The 25,234-nt window shown below is 47.4% G+C and overlaps 1 protein-coding gene across 2 annotated transcripts in view; it reads right to left on the reverse strand.

Moving 5' to 3' along the window:
• The window catches only part of BLM (BLM RecQ like helicase), a 103,872-nt gene extending 84,819 nt beyond the window's left edge, over positions 1–19,053 (reverse strand). Inside the window, exons 1-6 of one of the 2 annotated variants that reach the window (XM_069766475.1) lie at positions 18,982–19,053; positions 16,206–16,304; positions 14,314–14,903; positions 516–678; positions 285–373; positions 70–196 (exon numbers count right to left, since the gene is read on the reverse strand). In XM_069766475.1, coding sequence (XP_069622576.1) covers positions 70–196; positions 285–373; positions 516–678; positions 14,314–14,903; positions 16,206–16,303 — 1,067 coding nt within the window. In that variant the 5' untranslated portion in view covers position 16,304; positions 18,982–19,053. Of the gene's footprint in view, positions 1–69; positions 197–284; positions 374–515; positions 679–14,313; positions 14,904–16,205; positions 16,305–18,683; positions 18,711–18,981 lie in introns of those variants that run through there. The other variant, XM_069766476.1, reaches the window with a different exon arrangement.
• Positions 19,054–25,234: the final 6,181 nt, after the last annotated feature.

Consider the following 25,234-nt stretch of genomic DNA (forward strand, 5'->3'; position numbering starts at 1 on the left):
GGTCAAAGTAAATAACAGAAATTAAAAAAAAAAAAAAGTGAACATATAAAGAACATCTGACTTACTTACCAAATGTCCATCTGCTTCTGTAGCTCCTTTCTACAAGACAGGAACAGCAGCTCAGTTGTGGGAATCCGGTCAACAAGCTTACAGATATCAAGCATCACAGCGTAGAGTTCAGGTGACACCTCTTGTCCTAGTGTAAGGAATCACCCAACGAAAAACAACTGAAGTCATTGCCAATACAACATTGTGTTCTGGCACCAGCATAGGATGCGACCTACCCTGTGTTGCGGACACATAGTCCTTTTGGAGATGTTCTGTCGTATTCTCCTCCGCAGTCCCAGAGCTGACTGATGACTTCCCTAGAAAACTTTAGTAAAACCATGGGTATAGAAAATGGATCATGACATTACAAAAAGGCAGCAAGATTTGGGCAATAATCAATGTACAAAGCTTATGCATTGATTTATCTCAGGAACTACTGCATCCACACATTACTAGGTACTACCTACCAGATACCCCTGAGCGCCGGCGGGGAGGATAGACTGCTATCAGTTGGAGATGGAGGAATAAAATCCTCATCATACTCATCCTCAGGAAGTATCACCTCAGCCAAGTCATCTGCATCAATGTCATCATCACAAACTGCATCCACAGTGACTTTTGCGCTGTCATCTAAGAAGCAAAGTTATGATAATGTAACAGTTCAATGGCAACACATCTAAATGAATAAATTCTAGTTCTAATCTAAATCAATACAGAAAAAAAAACATTCTACTGAGCTACTATATAATAATAATAATAATAATAATTTTTATTTATATAGCGCCAACATATTCCGCAGCGCTTTACAAATTATAGAGGGGACTTGTACATACAATAGACATTACAGCATAACAGAAATACAGTTCAAAACAGATATCAAGAGGAGTGAGGGCCCTGCTCGCAAGCTTACAAACTATGGGGAAAAGGGGAGACACGAGAGGTGGATGGTAACAATTGCTATAGTTATTCGGACCAGCCATAGTGTAAGGCTTGGGTGTTCATGTAAAGCTGCATGAACCAGTTAATTAATTTTTTTTTTTTTTTTTTTTTTTTTAATATAGGCCACACAGGGATCGTTAGGTTAATGCATTGAGGCGGTAGGCCAGTCTGAACAAATGAGTTTTTAGGGCACGCTTAAAACTGTGGGGATTGGGGATTAATCGTATTATCCTAGGTAGTGCATTCCAAAGAATCGGCGCAGCACGTGTAAAGTCTTGGAGACGGGAGTGGGAGGTTCTGATTATTGAGGATGCTAACCTGAGGTCATCAGTGGAGCGGAGGGCACGGGTAGGGTGGTAGACTGAGACCAGAGAGGAGATGTAGGGTGGTGCTGAGCCATGGAGTGCTTTGTGGATGAGGGTAGTAGTTTTGTACTGGATTCTTGAGTGGATGGGTAACCAGTGTAATGACTGGCACAAGGTAGAGGCATCGGTGTAACGGTTGGTGAGGAATATGATCCTGGCAGCAGCATTCAGGACAGATTGGAGCGGGGAGAGTTTGGTAAGAGGGAGGCCGATTAGTAGAGAGTTACAATAGTCCAGACGAGAATGAATAAGTGAAACAGTAAGAGTTTTTGCAGAGTCGAAAGTAAGAAAAGGGCGAATTCTAGAAATGTTTTTGAGATGCAGGTAAGAAGAGCGAGCCAGTGATCGGATGTGGGGGGTGAATGAAAGGTCAGAATCAAGGATGACCCCAAGGCAGCGGGCATGTTGCTTTGGAGTAATGGTGGAACCGCAAACGGAGATGGCAATGTCAGGCAAAGGTAGGTTAGTAGAGGGAGAAAACACGAGGAGTTCAGTTTTTGACAGGTTTAGTTTCAGATAGAGGGAGGACATGATGCTAGAGACAGCGGTAAGACAATCACTGGTGTTTTCTAATAAGGCAGGCGTGAGATCAGGAGAAGAAGTGTATAGTTGGGTGTCGTCAGCATAGAGATGGTACTGGAAGCCAAATCTACTGATTGTTTGTCCAATAGGGGCAGTATACAAAGAGAAGAGGAGGGGGCCTAGGACTGATCCTTGAGGAACCCCAACAGTAAGGGGAAGGTGAGAGGAGGAGGAACCAGCGAAACATACAGTGAAGGATCGGTCAGAGAGATAGGAGGAGAACCAGGAGAGAACGGTGTCCTTGAGGCCGATGGAGCGGAGCATAGTGAGGAGGAGCTGATGATCCACAGTATCAAATGCTGCAGAGAGATCCAAGAGAATTAGCATGGAGTAGTGACCATTAGATTTAGCTGTTAGTAGGTCATTAGAGACTTTAGTGAGGGCAGTTTCAGTAGAGTGTAAAGAGCGGAAACCAGATTGAAGAGGGTCGAGAAGAGAGTTATCTGAGAGATAGCGGGTAAGACGGGAGTGGACCAGGCGTTCGAGGAGTTTAGAGATGAAGGGAAGATTAGAGACAGGTCTATAATTAGCGGCACAGTTTTGGTCGAGGGATGGTTTTTTAAGTAATGGATGTATGATGGCATGCTTAAATGAGGAGGGAAAAATACCGGAAGTGAGGGAAAGGTTGAATATTTTTGTTAGGTGAGAGGTGACAGCCGGGGAAAGGGACTGGAGGAAATGTGACGGAATGGGGTCACTGGTGCAAGTGGTCGGGCGAGAAGATGCAAGGAGCCTGCTTACTTCTTCTTCTGTAACTGGTTCAAAGTCAGAGAGTGAACTAGATGCAGTGGGGGAGGGAGGACAGTGCATGGTATGAAGAGATTGGGAGATGATTTCCTGTCGAATATGGTCAATTTTTTCTTTGAAGTAATTGGCCAGATTGTCAGCACGGAGATCCGTGGTTGGGGCCTGCGCTCTTGGGTTGAGTAGGGACTGGAACGTGTCAAAGAGACGTTTAGGGTTATTGGACAGGGAGGTGATGAGGGTGTTGAAGTAGGTTTGTTTGGAGAGGTGAAGGGCAGAATTGTATGTCTTTAGCATGAACTTATAATGGATGAAATCTTCAGGTAGATTAGATTTTCTCCACAGACGTTCTGCGCACCTGGAGCACCGCTGCAGGAAACGTGTTTGCAGCGTGTGCCACGGTTGTTGCCGTCTGTGCCGAGTTGTTTTATGTATAGGAGGAGCAGCTTCATCCAGGGCACTTTGCAGGGTTTCATTGTAATGCTTCAGAGCAGAATCAGGACATGAGATGGAGGAGATTGGGGCCAATGAGGACTGCAAGTTCTTCATAAGTTCCTGGGTGTTAATGGCCTGTATGTTTCTATAAGTGTGGAAAGTGGGGGTGACCTGAGCGGGATGGCAGTTCTTGATAGAGAATGAAAGAAGGTGGTGGTCAGAGAGTGGGAGAGGGGAGTTTGTGAAATCATCCACTGAGCAAAGCCGGGAGAAGACCAAGTCAAGGGAGTTTCCATCTTCATGTGTTGGCGAGTTAGTATGCTGCGAGAGGCCGAAAGAGGAGGTTAGAGCCAAAAGGTGAGAAGCAGATGGGGAGAGGGGAGAGGCAATAGGGATGTTGAAATCACCCATGATAAGGGTGGGGGTGTCACAGGAAAGAAAGTGTGGAAGCCAGGTGGCAAAGTGATCCAGGAACTGATGAGAGGGGCCGGGAGGACGATACACCACCACCACTCGCATGGAGAAGGGGACGTAGAGTCTGACCACATGGACCTCAAAGGAAGGGAAGACAAGTGAGGGTACTTGGGGGATAACTTGGAAAGTACATTTTGGTGAAAGGAGCAGACCAACGCCTCCACCTGCTCTGTTGTCCGATCTTGGGGTATGAGAAAAGTGTAGTGCACCATATGAAAGAGCAGCAGCAGCGGTGGTGTCTGACTGCTGGATCCAGGTTTCAGTAAGAGCCAGGAGATTAAGAGAATTAGAAAGGAAGAAGTCATGAATGAAGGAGAGTTTATTACACACAGAGCGAGAATTCCAAAGGGCACAATTCAAAGAGACAGAAGGCATGCAGGGAATATTAATAAGGTTAGAGGGGTTTCTGGGTGTAGCAATTGGGAGGTTTGACTGGCTATAACATGGGGGGCCGGGGTTTGGAGAGATGTCTCCAGCAACTAGGAGGAGGAGGATCGAAAGAGTGAGCAGATGGTTAAGTGATTTGTGAGAGCGTCTCGTGTTGGATGTTGGGACTGAATGGATCTGCGCTGCTAAGCAATGTGAACAGAGCATGAGTGCTATACATAGGAGAGGCAAGGACAGAGGGGCCGATATGGATGGAGTGTAGAGAGTTAATGCAAGGGCGGTGAATGTGAGTGAATGCAGCAGCCAGGATATAGAATATGCAAATAAATATGGTGAGTATTTGTGTTGTTTCAAGTGAATAGGGAATAGATTTAGATTGTCTTACCTGTCTCCTGCCCTGTCTAACTGCCATGTTATAACTGCCGAGTACTTAGAAAAAAAAGTACTTTGAATAAAAATACACGAATACAAGTGCACGAATGCACCCCTGCATGAATGCTTCCCCAAGCTAAGTCTACATTTATAGAAGGCTAGCCCTTAGATCTTCCTATTTTTTTTTTTTTTTTGTGTTAAAGCTCGTTAGCAATCAATCAAACTCAGTTGAGACAACAGGACACAATAAATGTAGTGATCAGATAAACAAATGTCCAGGTCTACATGGATCATAGACCACTTTGAAACAGTTATGTGATCTCGCTGAGTAAGGACATGCAAAGTCAGATTAAATATCTATAAACACAAAAAATGCATAATAGGATGACTAACATATATAGATATATGCAGGATTCAATGCCGAAGATGGAATGACTCAGATACCATTCAAGCTGCTTGCTGTCAGGGACTGGAGCAATAGACATGCAGGATATTTCAGCTCAGAGAATGAATGATCTGTTTACATATATAGATATATGCAGGATTCAATGCCGAAGCTACTACAATACTGCTGATGATAGCTGAAGTTACATGTTATGCTCCTACCAAGAGAATGCCCCCTTTACCCTCTAGGTCATCCATATATTTTATTAGTTACAGAAATTATTATTACAGAACTAGATGGTGGCCCGATTCTAATGCATCGGGTATTCTAGAATATGCATGTCCACGTAGTATATTGTCCAGCCACGTAGTAGATTGCTCAGCCACATAGTATACTGCCCAGCCACGTAGTATATTGCCCAGTCACGTATAGTATATTGTCCAGCCACGTAGTATATTGCCCAGTCCCTTAGTAGATTGCTCAGCCACATAGTATATTGCCCAACCACGTAGTATATTGCTCAGCCACATAGTATATTGCCCAACCACGTAGTATATTGCTCAGCCACATAGTATATTGCCCAACTACGTAGTATATTACTCAGCCACATAGTATATTGCCCAACCACGTAGTATATTGCCCAACCACGTAGTATATTGCCCAGTCACGTAGTATATTGCCCAGTCACATAGTATATTGCCCAGTCACGTAGTATATTGCCCAGTGACGTAATATATTGGCCAGCCACGTAGTATATTGCCCGGTGACGTATTATATTGCCCAGCCATGTAGTATATTGCCCAATTACATAGTATATTGCCCAGCCACGTAGTATATTGCACAGTCACGTAGTATATTGCCCAGCCACGCAGTATATTGCACAGCCCACATAGTATATTGCCCAGCCACATAGTATATTGCAGTCACGTAGTATATTGCCCAGCCACGTAGTATATTGCCCAGTTACGTAGTATATTGCCCAGCCACGTAGTATATTGCGCAGCCACGTAGTATATTGCCCAGCCACGTAGTATATTGCACAGTCACGTAGTATATTGCCCAGCCACGTAGTATATTGCCCAGCCACGTAGTATATTGCCCAGCCACGTAGTATATTGCCCAGCCACGTAGTATATTGCCCAGCCACGTAGTATATTGCCCAGCCACGTAGTATATTGCCCAGCCACGTAGCATATTGCAGTCACGTAGCATATTGTCCAGCCACGTAGCATATTGCCTAGTGACGTAGTATATTGCGCAGCCACGTAGTATATAGCCCAGCCACATAGTATATAGCCCAGCCACATAGTATATAGCCCAGCCACATAGTATATTGCCCAGCCACATAGTATATTGCCCAGCCACATAGTATATTGCCCAGCCACATAGTATATTGCCCAGCCACATAGTATATTGCCCAGCCACATAGTATATTGCCCAGCCACATAGTATATTGCCCAGCCACATAGTATATTGCCCAACCACATAGTATATTGCCCAGCCACATAGTATATTGCCCAGCCACATAGTATATTGCCCAGCCACATAGTATATTGCCCAGCCACATAGTATATTGCCCAGCCACATAGTATATTGCCCAGCCACATAGTATATTGCCCAGCCACATAGTATATTGCCCAGCCACATAGTATATTGCCCAGCCACATAGTATATTGCCCAGCCACATAGTATATTGCCCAGCCACATAGTATATTGCCCAGCCACATAGTATATTGCCCAGCCACATAGTATATTGCCCAGCCACATAGTATATTGCCCAGCCACATAGTATATTGCCCAGCCACATAGTATATTGCGCAGCCACATAGTATATTGCCCAGTGTCGTAGTATATTGCCCAGTGACGTAGTATACAGCAGAGCCACGTAGTATATTGCCCAGAGACGTAGTATATTGCCCAGCCACGTAGTATATTGCCCAGTGACGTAGTATACAGCACAGAGCTACGTAGTATATTGGCCAGTCACGTAGTATATTGCCCAGTGACATAGTATATTTCCCAGTGACGTAGTATACTTCCCAGTTACGTAGTATACAGCACAGAACCACGTAGTATATTGGCCAGTCATGTGGTATATTGTCCAGCTATGTAGTATATTGCCCAGCAAGGTTTGTCACAGGTGAAAAAATAAAAAATAAACATATACTCACCTTTCCGAGGGAGCCCTTGTAGTCCACGGCAGGTTCCGGTCCCAGGGTTGGTATTAGCGCAGGACCTGTGAAAAAGGTGGGGACACACAGAGTTAATAGCAGCGGTAACGGAGTGCGTTACCCGCGGCATAACGCGGTCCGTTACCGCCGGCATTAACCCTGTGTTAGCGGTGACCGGAGGGGAGTATGCAGGCGACAGGCACTGACTGCGGGGAGTAAGGAGCGTCCATTTTCTTCCGGACTGTGCCCGTCGCTGATTGGTCGCGGCAGCCATGACAGGCAGCTGCCGAAACCAATCAGCGAATGAATAACCGTGACAGAAGGACAGATGGAAGTGACCCTTAGACAATTATATAGTAGAAGTCAGTAAACTGGTTTTCCAGACTAAAACAAAATTTCTGCAGGGGATCAATTGCCGAATGCTGGCACTAGGCAAAACTGAATTTGGAGCTGTCCGAGATCACTAGTGCCCAGAAGCATTGAGTCTGGAGGGTCAGCACAACAGGTAATTTAGAGAACTGCAATATTAGCAATCTATATACAGTGGGGCAAAAAAGTATTTAGTCAGTCAGCAATAGTGCAAGTTCCACCACTTAAAAAGATGAGAGGCGTCTGTAATTTATATCATAGGTAGACCTCAACTATGGGAGACAAACTGAGAAATAAAAATCCAGAAAATCACATTGTCTGTTTTTTTAACAATTTTTTTGCATATTATGGTGGAAAATAAGTATTTGGTCAGAAACAAACAATCAAGATTTCAGGCTCTCACAGACCTGTAACTTCTTCTTTAAGAGTCTCCTCTTTCCTCCACTCATTACCTGTAGTAATGGCACCTGTTTAAACTTGTTATCAGTATAAAAAGACACCTGTGCACACCCTCAAACAGTCTGACTCCAAACTCCACTATGGTGAAGACCAAAGAGCTGTCAAAGGACACCAGAAACAAAATTGTAGCCCTGCACCAGGCTGGGAAGACTGAATCTGCAATAGCCAAACAGCTTGGAGTGAAGAAATCAACAGTGGGAGCAATAATTAGAAAATCGAAGACATACAAGACCACTGATAATCTCCCTCGATCTGGGGCTCCACGCAAAATCCCACCCCGTGGGGTCAGAATGATCACAAGAACAGTGAGCAAAAATCCCAGAACCACGCGGGGGGACCTAGTGAATGAACTGCAGAGAGCTGGGACCAATGTAACAAGGCCTACCATAAGTAACACACTACGCCACCATGGACTCAGATCCTGCAGTGCCAGACGTGTCCCAATGCTTAAGCCAGTACATGTCCGGGCCCGTCTGAAGTTTGCTAGAGAGCATTTGGATGATCCAGAGGAGTTTTGGGAGAATGTCCTATGGTCTGATGAAACCAAACTGGAAATGTTTGGTAGAAACACTACTTGTCGTGTTTGGAGGAAAAAGAATACTGAGTTGCATCCATCAAACACCATACCTACTGTAAAGCATGGTGGTGGAAACATCATGCTTTGGGGCTGTTTCTCTGCAAAGGGGCCAGGACGACTGATCCGGGTACATGAAAGAATGAATGGGGCCATGTATCGTGAGATTTTGAGTGCAAACCTCCTTCCATCAGCAAGGGCATTGAAGATGAAACGTGGCTGGGTCTTTCAACATGACAATGATCCAAAGCACACCGCCAGGGCAACGAAGGAGTGGCTTCGTAAGAAGCATTTCAAGGTCCTGGAGTGGCCTAACCAGTCTCCAGATCTCAACCCTATAGAAAACCTTTGGAGGGAGTTGAAAGTCCGTGTTGCCAAGCGAAAAGCCAAAAACATCACTGCTCTAGAGGAGATCTGCATGGAGGAATGGGCCAACATACCAACAACAGTGTGTGGCAACCTTGTGAAGACTTACAGAAAACGTTTGACCTCTGTCATTGCCAACAAAGGATATATTACAAAGTATTGAGATGAAATTTTGTTTCTGACCAAATACTTATTTTCCACCATAATATGCAAATAAAATGTTAAAAAAACAGACAATGTGATTTTCGGAATTTTTTTTTCTCAGTTTGTCTCCCATAGTTGAGGTCTACCTATGATGTAAATTACAGACGCCTCTCATCTTTTTAAGTTGTGGAACTTGCACTATTGCTGACTGACTAAATACTTTTTTGCCCCACTGTATATAGAATTGTCTAAAGGTACCGCCACACTGAACGATATCGCTAGCGATCCGTGACGTTCCAGCGTCCTGGCTAGCGATATCGTTCAGTTTGACAGGCAGCAGCGATCAGGCCCCTGCTGTGATGTCGTTGGTCGGAGCAGAAAGTCCAGAACTTTATTTTGTCGCTGGATCTCCCGCAGACATCGCTGAATCGGCGTGTGTGACGCCGATTCAGCGATGTCTTCACTGGTAACCAGGGTAAACATCGGGTTACTAAGCGCAGGGCCGCGCTTAGTAACCCGATGTTTACCCTGGTTACCAGCGTAAAAGTTAAAAAAACAAACAAACACTACATACTTATCTTCCGCTGTCTGTCCCCGGCGCTGTGCTTCTCTGCACTGACTGTGAGCGCCGGGCAGCCGGAAAGCAGAGCGGTGACGTCACCGCTCTGCTTTCCGGCCGCTGTGCTTACACAGTACAGAGGAAAGCACAGCGCCGGAGGACAGACTGCGGAAGGTAAGTATGTAGTGTTTTTTTTTATTTTACTTTTACGCTGGTAACCAGGGTAAACATCGGGTTACTAAGCGCGGCCCTGCGCTTAGTAACCCGATGTTTACCCTGGTTACCAGGAAACCGACATCGTTGGTCGCTGGAGAACTGTCTGTGTGACAGCTCTCCAGCGACCAAACAGCGACGCTGCAGCGATCGACATCGTTGTCGGTATCGCTGCAGCGTCGCTTAGTGTGACGGTACCTTTAGGGGTACTTCCGTCTGTTTTCTGTAACGGAAATCCCGGGTCGCTGATTGGTCGCTGCGACCAATCAGCGACAGGCACAGTCTGGCCGCGAATTGGCCCCTCCCTACTTCCGTCCAGTCAGTGCCCCCTCCATACTCCTCTCCAGTCAGCGCACACATAGCGTTTTAGGACTACGTTACACCGCTGCATAACGCGGTGTAATGCAGTCCGTTAACGCTGGCTTTAACCGTGTAAGTGTCCCCAACTTTTTACTATTGATGCTGCCTATGCAGCATCAATAGTAAAAACATATAATGTTAAAAATAATAATAATAAAAAAAAACATTATATTCTCACCTTCCGCACCAGCCTTTCCCGGTCCTCGCGACGCTCCGGTCCCAAGAATGCATTGGGGCAATGACCGGACATGACGTAGCGGTCACGCGAGACCGCTACATTATCACGTGTTCTTGCCGCAATGCACATTGTGTTGTGGGCAGTGTTATATACTGCGTGGGCAGTGTTATATACTGCGTGGGCAGTGTTATATACTGCGTGGGCAGTGTTATATACTGCGTGGGCAGTGTTATATACTGCGTGGGCAGTGTTATATACTGCGTGGGCAGTGTTATATACTGCGTGGGCAGTGTTATATACTGCGTGGGCAGTGTTATATACTGCGTGGGCAGTGTTATATACTGCGTGGGCAGTGTTATATACTGCGTGGGCAGTGTTATATACTGCGTGGGCAGTGTTATATACTGCGTGGGCAGTGTTATATACTATGTCGCTGTGCTATATACTCCGTGGGCTGTGCTATATACTACGTGGCTGTGCAATATACTACATGGGCTGTGCTATATACTACATACATATTCTAGAATACCCGATGCGTTAGAATCGGGCCACCATCCAGTCCCTAATATTTATCTAAGCGCTGACAGGAAGAGATCTGTCCATTATACAAAGAAGGACAGGGGAGAGTACGAGGACTCACTCAGCAGATGCATCTTCCAGGCTGTGGGAGATACATTGAACAAATGCAAGGGGTTTATTAAAGAAGTTCTCAGAAAATGTGATAAAAATGGCTGCCATCACATATTTCAAGTCTGCAGCCAGAAAAACAACGCTACTCGAGACATGTGTCTCATCTGTCAGAGAAGCAGCATAGCTAATGTCCTCAGTCAGCTGTGAATCAGAGCAGTGACAGCAAGAAAAAAACCACAAACATCTCCTTGGCTGACTGAGCAGAAGCGTCATTTCTTTCCAGCTTCATCCTGCTCCATGCATATTTGTAAACCCACTCTGCCTGGTCAGTCTGACAGCTTTACAATTCAGCATGGAGACTGAGCAAGCAAGCAGCAGAACTGAGGCTGTGGAAAAATACACACGTTCTGCTTTGTCAGTCGAGAAGGTTTCTCCTGTCCCAGCTCTGCTCCATGGCTGGGTGAAGAGATCAGATATTTTTGCTGATGATGTTGCTCCTCTGACACTAGACACATACAGTACAGACCAAAAGTTTGGACACACCTTCTCATTTAAAGATTTTTCTGTATTTTCATGACTATGGAAATTGTACATTCACACTGAAGGCATCAAAACTATGAATTAACACATGTGGAATTATATACTTAAAGGGAACCTGTCACCCCGTTTTTTGAGATTGAGCTATAAATACTGTTAAATAGGGCCTGCGCTGTGTGTTCCTATAGTGTATGTAGTGTACCCCGATTCCCCATGTATGCTGAGAAATAACTTACCAAAGTCGCCGTTTTCGCCTGTCAATCAGGCTGGTCAGGTCGGGAGGGCGTGGTGACATCGGTGGTTCTTCCTCAGCTTTACGTTGGTGGCGTAGTGGTGAAGACACAGCGCGCGATCTGCGCTGTAATCCCTTGCATCGGTGGGGGCGGCCATCTTCCTGGGGCCGCGCGTGCGCAGATCGAGTGCTCTGCTGCACGGGGCTTCAGGAAAATGGCCGCGGGATGCCGCGCGTGCGCATTAGAGATCGCGGCGGCCATTTTCCCAAAGCCGAGATGCAAACTCGGCTTTGGGAAAATGGCCGCCGCGATCTCTAATGCGCACGCGCGGCATCCCGCGGCCATTTTCCTGAAGCCCCGTGCAGCAGAGCACTCGATCTGCGCACGCGCGGCCCCAGGAAGATGGCCGCCCCCACCGATGCAAGGGATTACAGCGCAGATCGCGCGCTGTGTCTTCACCACTACGCCACTACGCCACCAACGTAAAGCTGAGGAAGAACCACCGATGTCACCACGCCCTCCCGACCTGACCAGCCTGATTGACAGGCGAAAACTGCGACTTTGGTAAGTTATTTCTCAGCATACATGGGGAATCGGGGTACACTACATACACTATAGGAACACACAGCGCAGGCCCTATTTAACAGTATTTATAGCTCAATCTCAAAAAACGGGGTGACAGGTTCCCTTTAAAGTGTGAAACAACTGAAATTATGTCTTATATTCTAGGTTCTTCAAAGTAGCCACCTTTTGCTTTGATGACTGCTTTGCACACTCTTGGCATTCTCTTGATGAGCATCAAGAGGTAGTCACTGGGAATGGTTTTCACTTCACAGGTGTGCTCTGTCAGGTTTAATAAGTGGGATTTCTTGCCTTATAAATGGGGTTGGGACCATCGGTTGTGTTGTGCAGAAGTCTGGTGGATACACAGCTGATAGTCCTACTGAATAGACTGTTACAATTTGTATTATGGCAAGAAAAAAGCAGCTAAGTAAAGAAAAACGAGTGGCCATCATTACTTTAAGAAATGAAGGTCAGTCAGTCTGAAAAATTGGGCATACTTTGAAAGTGTCCCCAAGTGCAGTGGCAAAAACCATCAAGCGCTACAAAGAAACTGGCTCACATGAGGACCACCCCAGGAAAGGAAGACCAAGAGTCACCTCTTCTTCTGAGGATAAGTTTATCTGAGTCACCAGCCTCAGAAATCGCAGGTTAACAGCAGCTCAGATTAGAGACCAGGTCAATGCCACACAGAGTTCTAGCAGCAGACACATCACTACAACAACTGTTAAGAGGAGACTTTGTACAGCAGGCCTTCATGGTAAAATAGCTGCTAGGAAACCAGTGCTAAGGACAGACAACAAGCAGAAGAGACTTGTTTGGGCTAAAGAACACAAGGAATGGACATTATACCAGTGGAAATCTGTGCTTTGGTCTGATGAATCCAAATTTGAGATCTTTGGTGCCAACCACCGCGTCTTTGTGCGACGCAGAAAAGGTGAACGGATGGACTCTACATGCCTGGTTCCCACCGTGAAGCATGGAAGAGGAGGTGTGATGGTGTGGGGGTGCTTTGCTGGTGACACTGTTGGGGATTTATTCAAAATTGAAGGCATACTGAACCAGCATGGCTACCACAGCATCTTGCAGCGGCATGCTATTCCATCCGGTTTGCGTTTAGTTGGACCATCATTTATTTTTCAACAGGACAATGACCCCAAACACTCCTCCAGGCTGAGTAAGGGCTATTTGAACAAGAAGGAGAGTGATGGGGTGCTACACCAGATGACCTTGCCTCTAAAGTCACCAGACCTGAACCCAATGGAGATGGTTTGGGGTGAGCTGGACCGCAGAGTGAAGGCAAAAGGGCCAACAAGTGCTAAGCATCTCTGGGAACTCCTTCAAGATTGTTGGAAGACCATTCCTGGTGACTACCTCTTGAGGCTCATCAAGAGAATGCCAAGAGTGTGCAAAGCAGTCATCAAAGCAAAAGGTGGCTACTTTGAAGAACCTAGAATATAAGACAATTTCAGTTGCTTCACACTTTTTTGTTAAGTATATAATTCCACATGTGTTAATTCATAGTTTTGATGCCTTCGGTGTGAATGTACAATTTTCATAGTCATGAAAATACAGAAAAATCTTTAACTGAGAAGGTGTGTCCAAACTTTTGGTCTGTACTGTATCTCGAGTGGTATGTCTTGAGATGGTAATCCATCCCCACACGTGACTAGGGCAGGTTGCAGCATGAAATATTTGACAGCAACCATTTATTACATTTCCATAGAACCCTTTGTCAATCAAACAGCTCTATGTAAAAATAATTACGTCCCTAAACTGTGACATCCTGTCACCAAGTGCTGTCCCCTTCTACTCTATGAATATATGCACATGAACTGTATTAAGAGCAGCAAATATTTTCCATGCAGAGATAACATTCACATTATTGCAGATATTTTGCCATTTATATTCTGTAACAAAAAAATGCAAACGGAGAAAATTATTGAAACACAGGCCAGATCATGTCAGTGATCAGTGAAGGTCAGCTTGGCCCATGTTCACACTATAGCCTCCACTTAGAACGAAAACTACAAACCTCTGCCAAGTCTGTGGTATTAAGGATAGTGCTGGTGCCCGATGGATCTCACTCAGGGGGTCCACTAAGTTCCACCCTAGTTTGCATCAAATTGACACCCAGCGTCACTATTCTGCCTCAGCCACGAGTCCTAATGAAGCCTCCAATGTGAACAGAGACTTAATGCTTTACTTTCCATTCTAAGAGAACTGACCTGGGCACACCATTGCTTCTGTAGAGACTGCTGCAGACACAACATCGGGCTTCTTGGCATCCACGAGCTGATCAGAAGCAGAAATCCTTATATTATCTTTACTATTACAGGGGTCCACTTCAGTAAACAGTGGTTTGGAAGAAGTCTCGGACTTTGTTTTGCTGCATTTCTGTGGTGTCTTTCCAAATTTCCTTGTATGAAATACTGGCGATATAGAAGTGTCAAAATCATTTATATCATCCCAATCCTCCAGGCTGAGAACAGAGCTGAGAGAGGTATTGCAGTCTTTTATAGTCTTTGAGGAAGCATTTTCTGGAGGAACATGGTCATTCTGTTGGCCTGTACTAAGCTGGACAACTTTAAAAGAAGTTGGTTTTGGAGATGTCTCAGTTAGCTTCAGGCAACTAGGAGTGGACAATCTATTGGTATTAACACTTTCCATGGAGGATAAAACTGACAAGTGGTTTTTTGATGGGTCGCCAACTGAAACGTACACATTTTTGTCCTTCAGGGGAACTTGCTGCTTTGCTTGAATGACACTAGTAGATGTAGATCCATCAGGAGAGCTCTTCTTTTTAAAGGTAAAAACACTTTAAAAGGGGAGAAAAAAAAAAGTAACCATCACGTGTAAATAGGTGAACCATACAAGTTACATAAGAAATCTGACTGACACATAGTGGCTAGGAGATTTGAAAGAGTTTAAAGGCACACTAAGGGCAAGACACATCTACTTGTTATGCCCAGTAAAGAGTCTGGGGGGCAATAAATGACATAGTGACCGTCTCTTCAGTAGTCTTTGAATACTTGTGACTTCATAATATTAAAGAAATAATCAGCTATTTGACTACAGTGCCAGGACCTGCGGTTATAAGCTAACTACAACATTAACTGAAATAAAAAAGGTTGTCTTTACAGGAGTTGTTCTGGCTTGGGGCTCAAGTTTGCAGTCACATACAGTGAGTGCTGTCAGGATTCTCTACTGCCGGCGCCAGGAGTGGTCGTGTGACAACAAGAATGCGATTTACATACCTCTGGCCACATTCCGACTAAACGTGTCTGGCCTCGCTCGATTCACTTGTAGTGAGCGATGTGGTGCACTTCTAGTCTGTATGTTTGTGGACACGCACCCACCCACTCCTGGCGTTTTGGATAGCACGCGGACAGCACACTCACCCATGTTATTCAATAGGACTGTTCAGATGAATGCCTTTTCTCTCGGTACGAGGGTCCTCGAGAAACAAATCGCAGCATGCACTACTTTCAGCCGGGTCACACTTGCGAGTGCAATGCGAGAAACTCGTGCTTCAATACCCGACACTGCCGCCGGAGTGTGCGGCTGTGTGTAGTTCTATGCAGCTTCATAGCTGCATAGACCCCGGCCTTCATCTGAGTCTCACACATTCAAGTTTATGGATGTGAGAAAAAAAAATTGGATCTCACATGGACCATTAGAGTGGAATCTGATTTTTACGGATAGATATCTGTTATAAACTTAGGAAACTCTATGTGATCATGTACATTTTAATATTGCTGTATGAAACCGGTTATCGCACGGACGAAAAAAAAAAAAAAAAAAGACGTTACATGGATGAAAATTAGATAAAACTCGGCCGATTTGTCATATGCACGTCTGCAAGAACCGTAATGGGTCACGCAGATGTCCGTGGATCTCGGTCCAATCATGGACTGGCTGCGGGTCCCTGACGAGAGAATGACAGCTTCATGTACCAGTAAATAATTCCTCCCCTCTAGATTTGCCAATACAGAGATTCGGGACAGAATAAAGACCCCCGCGCAGAAAGATGTCAGATGATCTGTTAATTAACAGGTTTTGTTGGGAAGCATACAACAGACATTTCCGATATTGCAGCAAATAGCTGAAGGTTACTCACCCAGGTTTATTTTTCTGCAGAGAAAGCTTATTCCCAGCAAGCTTAGTAGAGAATAATTCCAGCTGCTTCTGGAGGTTGTTCTGTGGTAAAGCCGCCATGCTGTGAGAAAGCAAGCGCAACAGTGAACAAAACAAGCAACTCCAATCATGTTACATTAGTATCTCGCTCTGTCACTAATACTCAGAAGTCTGGAATCCACATGCTGTCCTGTCCGAGGTTTCGGCAGCTTTTCTGCAGTTGCACCATGCTTTAGGTATGTGCACACGTTGCGGATTTTGCTGCGGATCCACAGCGGTTTTGTTAACCGTGTAAACCTATGGAAAACAAAATCCGCAGTGCACATGCTGCGGGAAAAACTGCGCGGAAACGCTGCATTGTTTATTCCGCAGCATGTTCATTCTTTGTGCAGATTAAGCAGCTGTTTACACCTGCTCCATAATAGGAATCCGCAAAAAAAACGCATAAAATCCGCAGGTAAAAAGCAGCGCTTTTTAAGGCTACTTTCACACTAGCGTCCTGCACGTCGCTATGCATCGTTTTGTAGAAAAAAACGCATCCTGCAAAAGTGCTTGCAGGATGCGGTTGTTCCCATTGACTTGCATTAGCGTCGCATTGCGACGCTTTGCCACACGTCGCAACCGTCGTGCGACGGTTGCGCCGTGTTGTGGCGGACCGTCGGCAGCAAAAAACGTTACATGTAACGTTTTTTGCAGCGTTATGTCCGCCCCCACCTCCCCGCAACTCACAATGGGGCAGCGGATGCGCTGGAAAAATGCATCCGCTGCCCCCATTGTGCGGCGCATTCACTGCTAGCGTCGGTACGTCGGCCCGACGCACTGCGACGGGCCGAGTACGACGCTAGTGTGAAAGTAGCCTAAGTGTGGACTTCTCAAAACAGGTGCGGAAAAATCCGCAGAGGTTCCATCTATGTGTGCACACACCCTCACACTACTGTACTGTGTGCTGACATCACATATCGTTTTGTACAAGTGTTTTGCAAGATTTAGGCTTTTTTTCCACATCTGCATTTCAGTCTCTTTTTGGTTGCAAGTTCTGTAATTTACACAAGAAGAAAAAAAGTACAGCACGATGAGCTATATTTTATGGTAAGAGGACGGACACTGAGACAGCCGACAGATCCCATTGTAGTCCATGGGGTCAGTCTGGCACTGTGCCCGGTATCTGAATGACCCGTTACTTGCATAGATCTTATTTATTTTTTCCTGTAACGTAATAGAACAATAGAGTTCCTAACTCTGGGGAGAACCCGTCCTCACAGAGAACCAACATCATCAGAAGAAGGGGAAAGAAAACATTATGGAATTACATTTTTCAATAGTTTATTAGAGATAGTAAAATGGCTGTCAGGAGGACCGTTTGTCACCAGCCCTGTGTATTACACACCACTTCTACTACACCGACCCTACACTGAGGACTCTGCACCGACACCGGGAAGCCTGCACCGAGGACTCTGCACCGACACCGGGGAGCCTGCACCGAGGACTCTGCACCGACACCGGGAAGCCTGCACCGAGGACTCTGCACCGACACCGAGGAGCCTGCACCGAGGACTCTGCACCGACACCGAGGAGCCTGCACCGAGGACTCTGCACCGACACCGAGGAGCCTGCACCGAGGACTCTGCACCGACACCGAGGAGCCTGCACCGAGGACTCTGCACCGACACCGAGGAGCCTGCACCGAGGACTCTGCACCGACACCGAGGAGCCTGCACCGAGGACTCTGCACCGACACCGAGGAGCCTGCACCGAGGACTCTGCACCGACACCGAGGAGCCTGCACCGAGGACTCTGCACCGACACCGAGGAGCCTGCACCGAGGACTCTGCACCGACACCGGGGAGCCTGCACCGAGGACTCTGCACCGACACCGGGGAGCCTGCACCGAGGACTCTGCACCGACACCGGGGAGCCTGCACCGAGGACTCTGCACCGACACCGAGGAGCCTGCACCGAGGACTCTGCACCGACACCGGGGAGCCTGCACCGAGGACTCTGCACCGACACCGAGGAGCCTGCACCGAGGACTCTGCACCGACACCGAGGAGCCTGCACCGACACCGAGGAGCCTGCACCGAGGACTCTGCACTGACACCGAGGAGCCTGCACCGACACCAAGGAGCCTGCACGGACACTGACGACTCTGCACTGTGCCACTGACACCGAGGAGCCTGCACCGACACTGAGGACTCTGCACTGTCTGACACCGAGGAGCCTGCACTGACAACTCTGCACTGTCACTGAGGAGCCTGCTCTGACACAAACTCTGCACTGACACGGAGGAGCCTGCACTGTCTGACGACTCTACTATGATACGGAGGACTCTGCACTGTCTGCCACCGAGGAGCCTGCACTGACACCGACGACTCTGCACTGTGACACCGACGAGCCTGCACTGACACTTGAGGACTCTGCACTGTCTGACACAGAGGAGCCTGCACTGCCAGACTTACTTTACCTCACACAAACCAACACAGCTGCAGCGCCAACCAACCAGGGAATGGAACCAATCACAGCGCAGCGCGGAGTCACGTGGGCTCATGTTCTCTAGTGAGCAAGTCAGTCTCGTCTGTGCTGAGTGCTCTACACTACACGCCGCCGGAACAACAATGACACGCTACACTCACAGCGGCTCGGACGTGACGGGGAAACACAGAACACGCACGTCTCGCCACAGTGAGAAACATACAATCGTGCTGCTCAGACAAGCGGCACAGAGGGAAGTCATGACGTAGTAGCGGTCGCCATCCCGGTACCTCTGTTTCTCCCGGTCCCGTCACATCACACATTCAGACATCTTGTTTCCTCTCCTCAGTGTTTTCGCGCCGATTCCAAAAGCTCTGACGTCATCAATCTGCAACTCAGTCTGTGGGAACGTCGCCTAGAATCAGCGCAGAATCATGCCGCGAAGGATACCTGACGGGCGGCCGCAGACACTAGTGCGCCCTGGCCGTGGTGGGCTATGCTTCATAATGCAACGTGTATACAGCTGCTCAGATACTACCAGCCACGTGTATACAGCTGCTCAGATACTACCAGCCACGTGTATACAGCTGCTCAGATGCTACCAGCCACGTGTATACAGCTGCTCAGATACTACCAGCCACGTGTATACAGCTACTACTAGCCACGTGTATACAGCTGCTCAGATACTACCAGCCACGTGTATACAGCTGCTCAGATACTACCAGCCACGTGTATACAGCTGCTCAGATACTACCAGCCACGTGTATACAGCTGCTCAGATGCTACCAGCCACGTGTATACAGCTGCTCAGATGCTACCAGCCACGTGTATACAGCTGCTCAGATACTACCAGCCACGTGTATACAGCTGCTCAGATACTACCAGCCACGTGTATACAGCTGCTCAGATACTACCAGCCACGTGTATACAGCTGCTCAGATACTACCAGCCACGTGTATACAGCTGCTCAGATACTACCAGCCACGTGTATACAGCTTCTCGGATACTACTAGCCACGTGTATACAGCTGCTCGGATACTACTAGCCACGTGTATACAACTGCTCAGATACTACCAGCCACGTGTATACAGCTGCTCAGATACTACCAGCCACGTGTATACAGCTGCTCAGATACTACCAGCCACGTGTATACAGCTGCTCAGATACTACCAGCCACGTGTATACAGCTGCTCAGATACTACCAGCCACGTGTATACAGCTGCTCAGATGCTACCAGCCACGTGTATACAGCTGCTCAGATACTACCAGCCACGTGTATACAGCTACTACTAGCCACGTGTATACAGCTGCTCAGATACTACCAGCCACGTGTATACAGCTGCTCAGATACTACCAGCCACGTGTATACAGCTGCTCAGATACTACCAGCCACGTGTATACAGCTGCTCAGATGCTACCAGCCACGTGTATACAGCTGCTCAGATGCTACCAGCCACGTGTATACAGCTGCTCAGATACTACCAGCCACGTGTATACAGCTGCTCAGATACTACCAGCCACGTGTATACAGCTGCTCAGATACTACCAGCCACGTGTATACAGCTGCTCAGATACTACCAGCCACGTGTATACAGCTGCTCAGATACTACCAGCCACGTGTATACAGCTTCTCGGATACTACTAGCCACGTGTATACAGCTGCTCGGATACTACTAGCCACGTGTATACAACTGCTCAGATACTACCAGCCACGTGTATACAGCTGCTCAGATACTACCAGCCACGTGTATACAGCTGCTCAGATACTACCAGCCACGTGTATACAGCTGCTCAGATACTACCAGCCACGTGTATACAGCTGCTCAGATACTACCAGCCACGTGTATACAGCTGCTCAGATACTACCAGCCACGTGTATACAGCTGCTCAGATACTACCAGCCACGTGTATACAGCTGCTCAGATGCTACCAGCCACGTGTATACAGCTGCTCAGATACTACCAGCCACGTGTATACAGCTGCTCAGATGCTACCAGCCACGTGTATACAGCTGCTCAGATGCTACCAGCCACGTGTATACAGCTGCTCAGATACTACCAGCCACGTGTATACAGCTACTACTAGCCACGTGTATACAGCTGCTCAGATACTACCAGCCACGTGTATACAGCTGCTCAGATACTACCAGCCACGTGTATACAGCTGCTTAGATACTACCAGCCACGTGTATACAGCTCCTCAGATACTGCCAGCCACGTGTATACAGCTACTACTAGCCACGTGTATACAGCTGCTCAGATACTACCATCCACGTGTATACAGCTGCTCGGATACTACTAGCCACGTGTATACAGCTGCTCGGATACTACTAGCCACGTGTATACAACTGCTCAGATACTACCAGCCACGTGTATACAGCTGCTCAGATACTACCAGCCACGTGTATACAGCTGCTCAGATACTACCAGCCACGTGTATACAGCTGCTCAGATACTACCAGCCACGTGTATACAGCTGCTCGGATACTACTAGCCACGTGTATACAACTGCTCAGATACTGCCAGCCACGTGTATACAGCTACTACTAGCCACGTGTATACAGCTGCTCAGATACTACCAGCCACGTGTATACAGCTCAGATACTACCAGCCACGTGTATACAGCTGCTCAGATACTACCAGCCACGTGTATACAGCTGCTCAGATACTACCAGCCACGTGTATACAGCTCCTCAGATACTACCAGCCACGTGTATACAGCTCCTCAGATACTACCAGCCACGTGTATACAGCTGCTCAGATACTACCAGCCACGTGTATACAGCTGCTCAGATACTACCAGCCACGTGTATACAGCTGCTCAGATACTACCAGCCACGTGTATACAGCTCCTCAGATACTACCAGCCACGTGTATACAGCTGCTCAGACACTGCCAGCCACGTGTATACAGCTACTACTAGCCACGTGTATACAGCTGCTCAGATACTACCAGCCACGTGTATACAGCTTCTCGGATACTACTAGCCACGTGTATACAGCTGCTCGGATACTACTAGCCACGTGTATACAACTGCTCAGATACTACCAGCCACGTGTATACAGCTGCTCAGATACTACCAGCCACGTGTATACAGCTGCTCAGATACTACCAGCCACGTGTATACAGCTGCTCAGATACTACCAGCCACGTGTATACAGCTGCTCAGATACTACCAGCCACGTGTATACAGCTGCTCAGATACTACCAGCCACGTGTATACAGCTACTACTAGCCACGTGTATACAGCTGCTCAGATGCTACCAGCCATGTGTATACAGCTGCTCAGATACTACCAGCCACGTGTATACAGCTGCTCAGATACTACCAGCCACGTGTATACAGCTGCTCAGATACTGCCAGCCATGTGTGTTAGGGGTCGAGTTCCCGCTTCTGCACAGGGGGAATCTCGGGCCGTTTCTGCTGTGGTCTCCCATTCTTCTGCCGCAGTGGAACCTGCTCAGCGGAGACGTCGGTCCTTGCGTCTGGCTCAGTCTCACTCTGCTTAGGATTGCTGTTGCTTTTCCAGCTTTTGCCATTACAGCTAGTGCTGGGTAGCAGCGAGCGAAGGTTTTTGGGACTAAGTCCTGCTTTTTCCCTTCTGAGCATGCCCAGGGTGAGATCTCCTGTTGGAGATCGAGGGTCACATGCTCAGATGCTGCAGCGGTTCCCATTGGTCCTCCTGGAAGGTCCTGAAGGTGCTAACTTCTGTGGCAGCTTCCCATTGGTCCTTTATTGGAAGGTCCTGAACGTGCTGCAGCTATATAAGCTTCGCATGACAGCACGGCCATGCGCTAGTGTACAATTGTATACGTGTGTTTGTTGTGAGTGCAAGTCGTTCATTAAATACCCCTACCCTATTGTATGACTGTTCGCGTAAGGAGTATGGCTGCTACCTAGCGCCCGACTAACCACTCAATGTCTTACACACGAATCAGCGTCTATTGCTGTGACCGCCAGTGCGGCGCCACGCGCCAGTAGTGCGCTTCCTAACCCACGTCCGGGTGCTTAGTGGTGTCTGCCAGCACGGCACAGTTCGCACTTCGGTGCTCTAACTATACCTAACACACCCAGTTGCGGTGTTGTGCGCAAGTAGTCTGTACGGACTTCAACCCTGAGTCTTGGGATTGAGTTAGCTGACTCCTTGCTTGCACTTATTAGTGCGGTATTGCGGACCTGTGGCTTTACAGGGTTCGCTTCCACCGCCTTATAGCGCTGCCATTTACTAGCAGCAGGTTTTCACCTGCAAGGTGGACCCCGGACTGCGAACGCACCAATATTATTTCACCTTATACTTGGTGCGTTCCACCAGTCCTAACAACGTGTATACAGCTACTACTAGCCACGTGTATACAGCTGCTCAGATACTACCAGCCACGTGTATACAGCTGCTCAGATACTACCAGCCACGTGTATACAGCTGCTCAGATACTACCAGCCACGTGTATACAGCTGCTCAGATACTACCAGCAACGTGTATACAGCTGCTCAGATACTACCAGCCACATGTATACAGCTGCTCAGATACTGCCAGCCACGTGTATACAGCTACTACTAGCCACGTGTATACAGCTGCTCAGATACTACCAGCCACGTGTATACAGCTGCTCAGATACTACCAGCCACGTGTATACAGCTGCTCAGATACTACCAGCAACGTGTATACAGCTGCTCAGATACTACTAGCCACGTGTATACAGCTGCTCAGATACTACCAGCCACATGTATACAGCTGCTCAGATACTGCCAGCCACGTGTATACAGCTACTACTAGCCACGTGTATACAGCTGCTCAGATACTACCAGCCACGTGTATACAGCTGCTCAGATACTACTAGCCCTGTGTATACAGCTGCTCAGATACTATTAGCCACATGTATACACCTGCTCAGAGGGTTGTGGAGTCGGAGTTGGTGTCCATTTTGGTGGTGCTGTAGTCGGTATAAAATGGACCGGCTCTTAAATATAAAAATTGAAATAGCGGGCCCCACCATATATAAGGGATCAGCCTGAAACTTGTGAACAAGTTACATATAAACAGAAGCAAAGAACATGCTATGTGCACAAGGATCACCAAAATAATAGTAAATAATAAAGATCAAGCTTTTATTAACACAAACTGACATACAAGTAAAAACTTAAAAAGTCACGAATTGCATAAAAATATACTCAGTAGCCCACAATAGAGCTGGAAAACCTCACTGCTTTAAAAACCATAAATAGAACAATGTTGTCAATCAGCATGAAAAATATATATACAGACAATAATAATGTCTCTAAAACTCAGTGGTTCAATATTTGCATGTGTGATCAGTAGAAAAAAAAGTATGTAGCAAGCAATAGTAGAAATCTATAACTGTATGCCTAAACAGAATATCTTAATATCTTAAACAGAAGATCGATACACTCAAGAGAAAGCTTTGGCCCACTGCCCCTCTTAGCTGCTCAACCTTGCTCCTAAAAAACCAGCTTCACCATGACAGAAGGTCAGCTCTCCACCCTCCTGTCAAGATGACACCTCACCACCTGTACGCTCGACCCGCTCCCGTCCCACCTCATCCCTAACCTTTCCACAGTCTTCATCCCAACCCTAACGCACCTCTTCAACCTCTCACTCACAACAGGTGTCTTCCCCTCATCCTTCAAGCATGCCAAGATCACACCCATCCTCAAAAAGCCCTCCCTCGACCCATCCTCTGTGTCTAGCTATCGCCCAATATCTCTTCTCCCTTATGCCTCCAAATTGCTGGAGCAACATGTCCATCTTGAACTGTACTCCCACCTTTCCTCCTGCTCCCTCTTTGATCGGTCACAATCTGGCTTCCGTTCCCATCACTCAACTGAAACTGCCCTAACTAAAGTCACCAATGACCTACTAACTGCCAGGAGCAAGCGACACTACTCTGTCCTCCTCCTGGACCTGTCTTCTGCCTTCGACACTGTGGACCACTCCCTTCTGCTTCAAATCCTCTCATCTCTTGGCATCACAGACTTGGCCCTTTCCTGGATCTCGTCATATCTGACAGACCGAACATTCAGTGTCTCCCTCCCCCACACCACCTCCTCACTTCGCCCCTTGTCAGTCGGTGTTCCTCAAGGCTCTGTTCTAGGACCCCAACTCTTCTCCATCTACACTTTCGGCCTGGGACAGCTCATAGAATCCCACGGTATGCAGTACCATCTCTATGCTGATGACACGCAGATCTACCTATCCGGACCTGACCTCACCTCCTTACCAAAATCCCACACTGTCTGCTATTTCAGCCTTCTTTTCTGCTCGCTTTCTACAACTGAACATGGACAAAACAGAATTCATCATCTTTCCCCCATCTCACTCTACCCCTCCACCAGACCTATCCATCAATGTCAATGGCTGCTTACTTTCCCCAGTCCCACACGTCCGGTGCCTCGGGGTGATCCTCGACTCTGCCCTCTCTTTCAAGCCACATATCCAAGTCCTTGCCTCCTCCTGCCGTCTCAAACTCAAAAATATTTTCCGGGTCCGTGCTTTCCTTGACCGTGACACCACAAAAACGCTAGTGCA

The sequence above is a fragment of the Ranitomeya imitator genome, chromosome 4 (assembly GCF_032444005.1).
Source record: "Ranitomeya imitator isolate aRanImi1 chromosome 4, aRanImi1.pri, whole genome shotgun sequence".
NCBI lineage: Eukaryota > Metazoa > Chordata > Amphibia > Anura > Dendrobatidae > Ranitomeya > Ranitomeya imitator.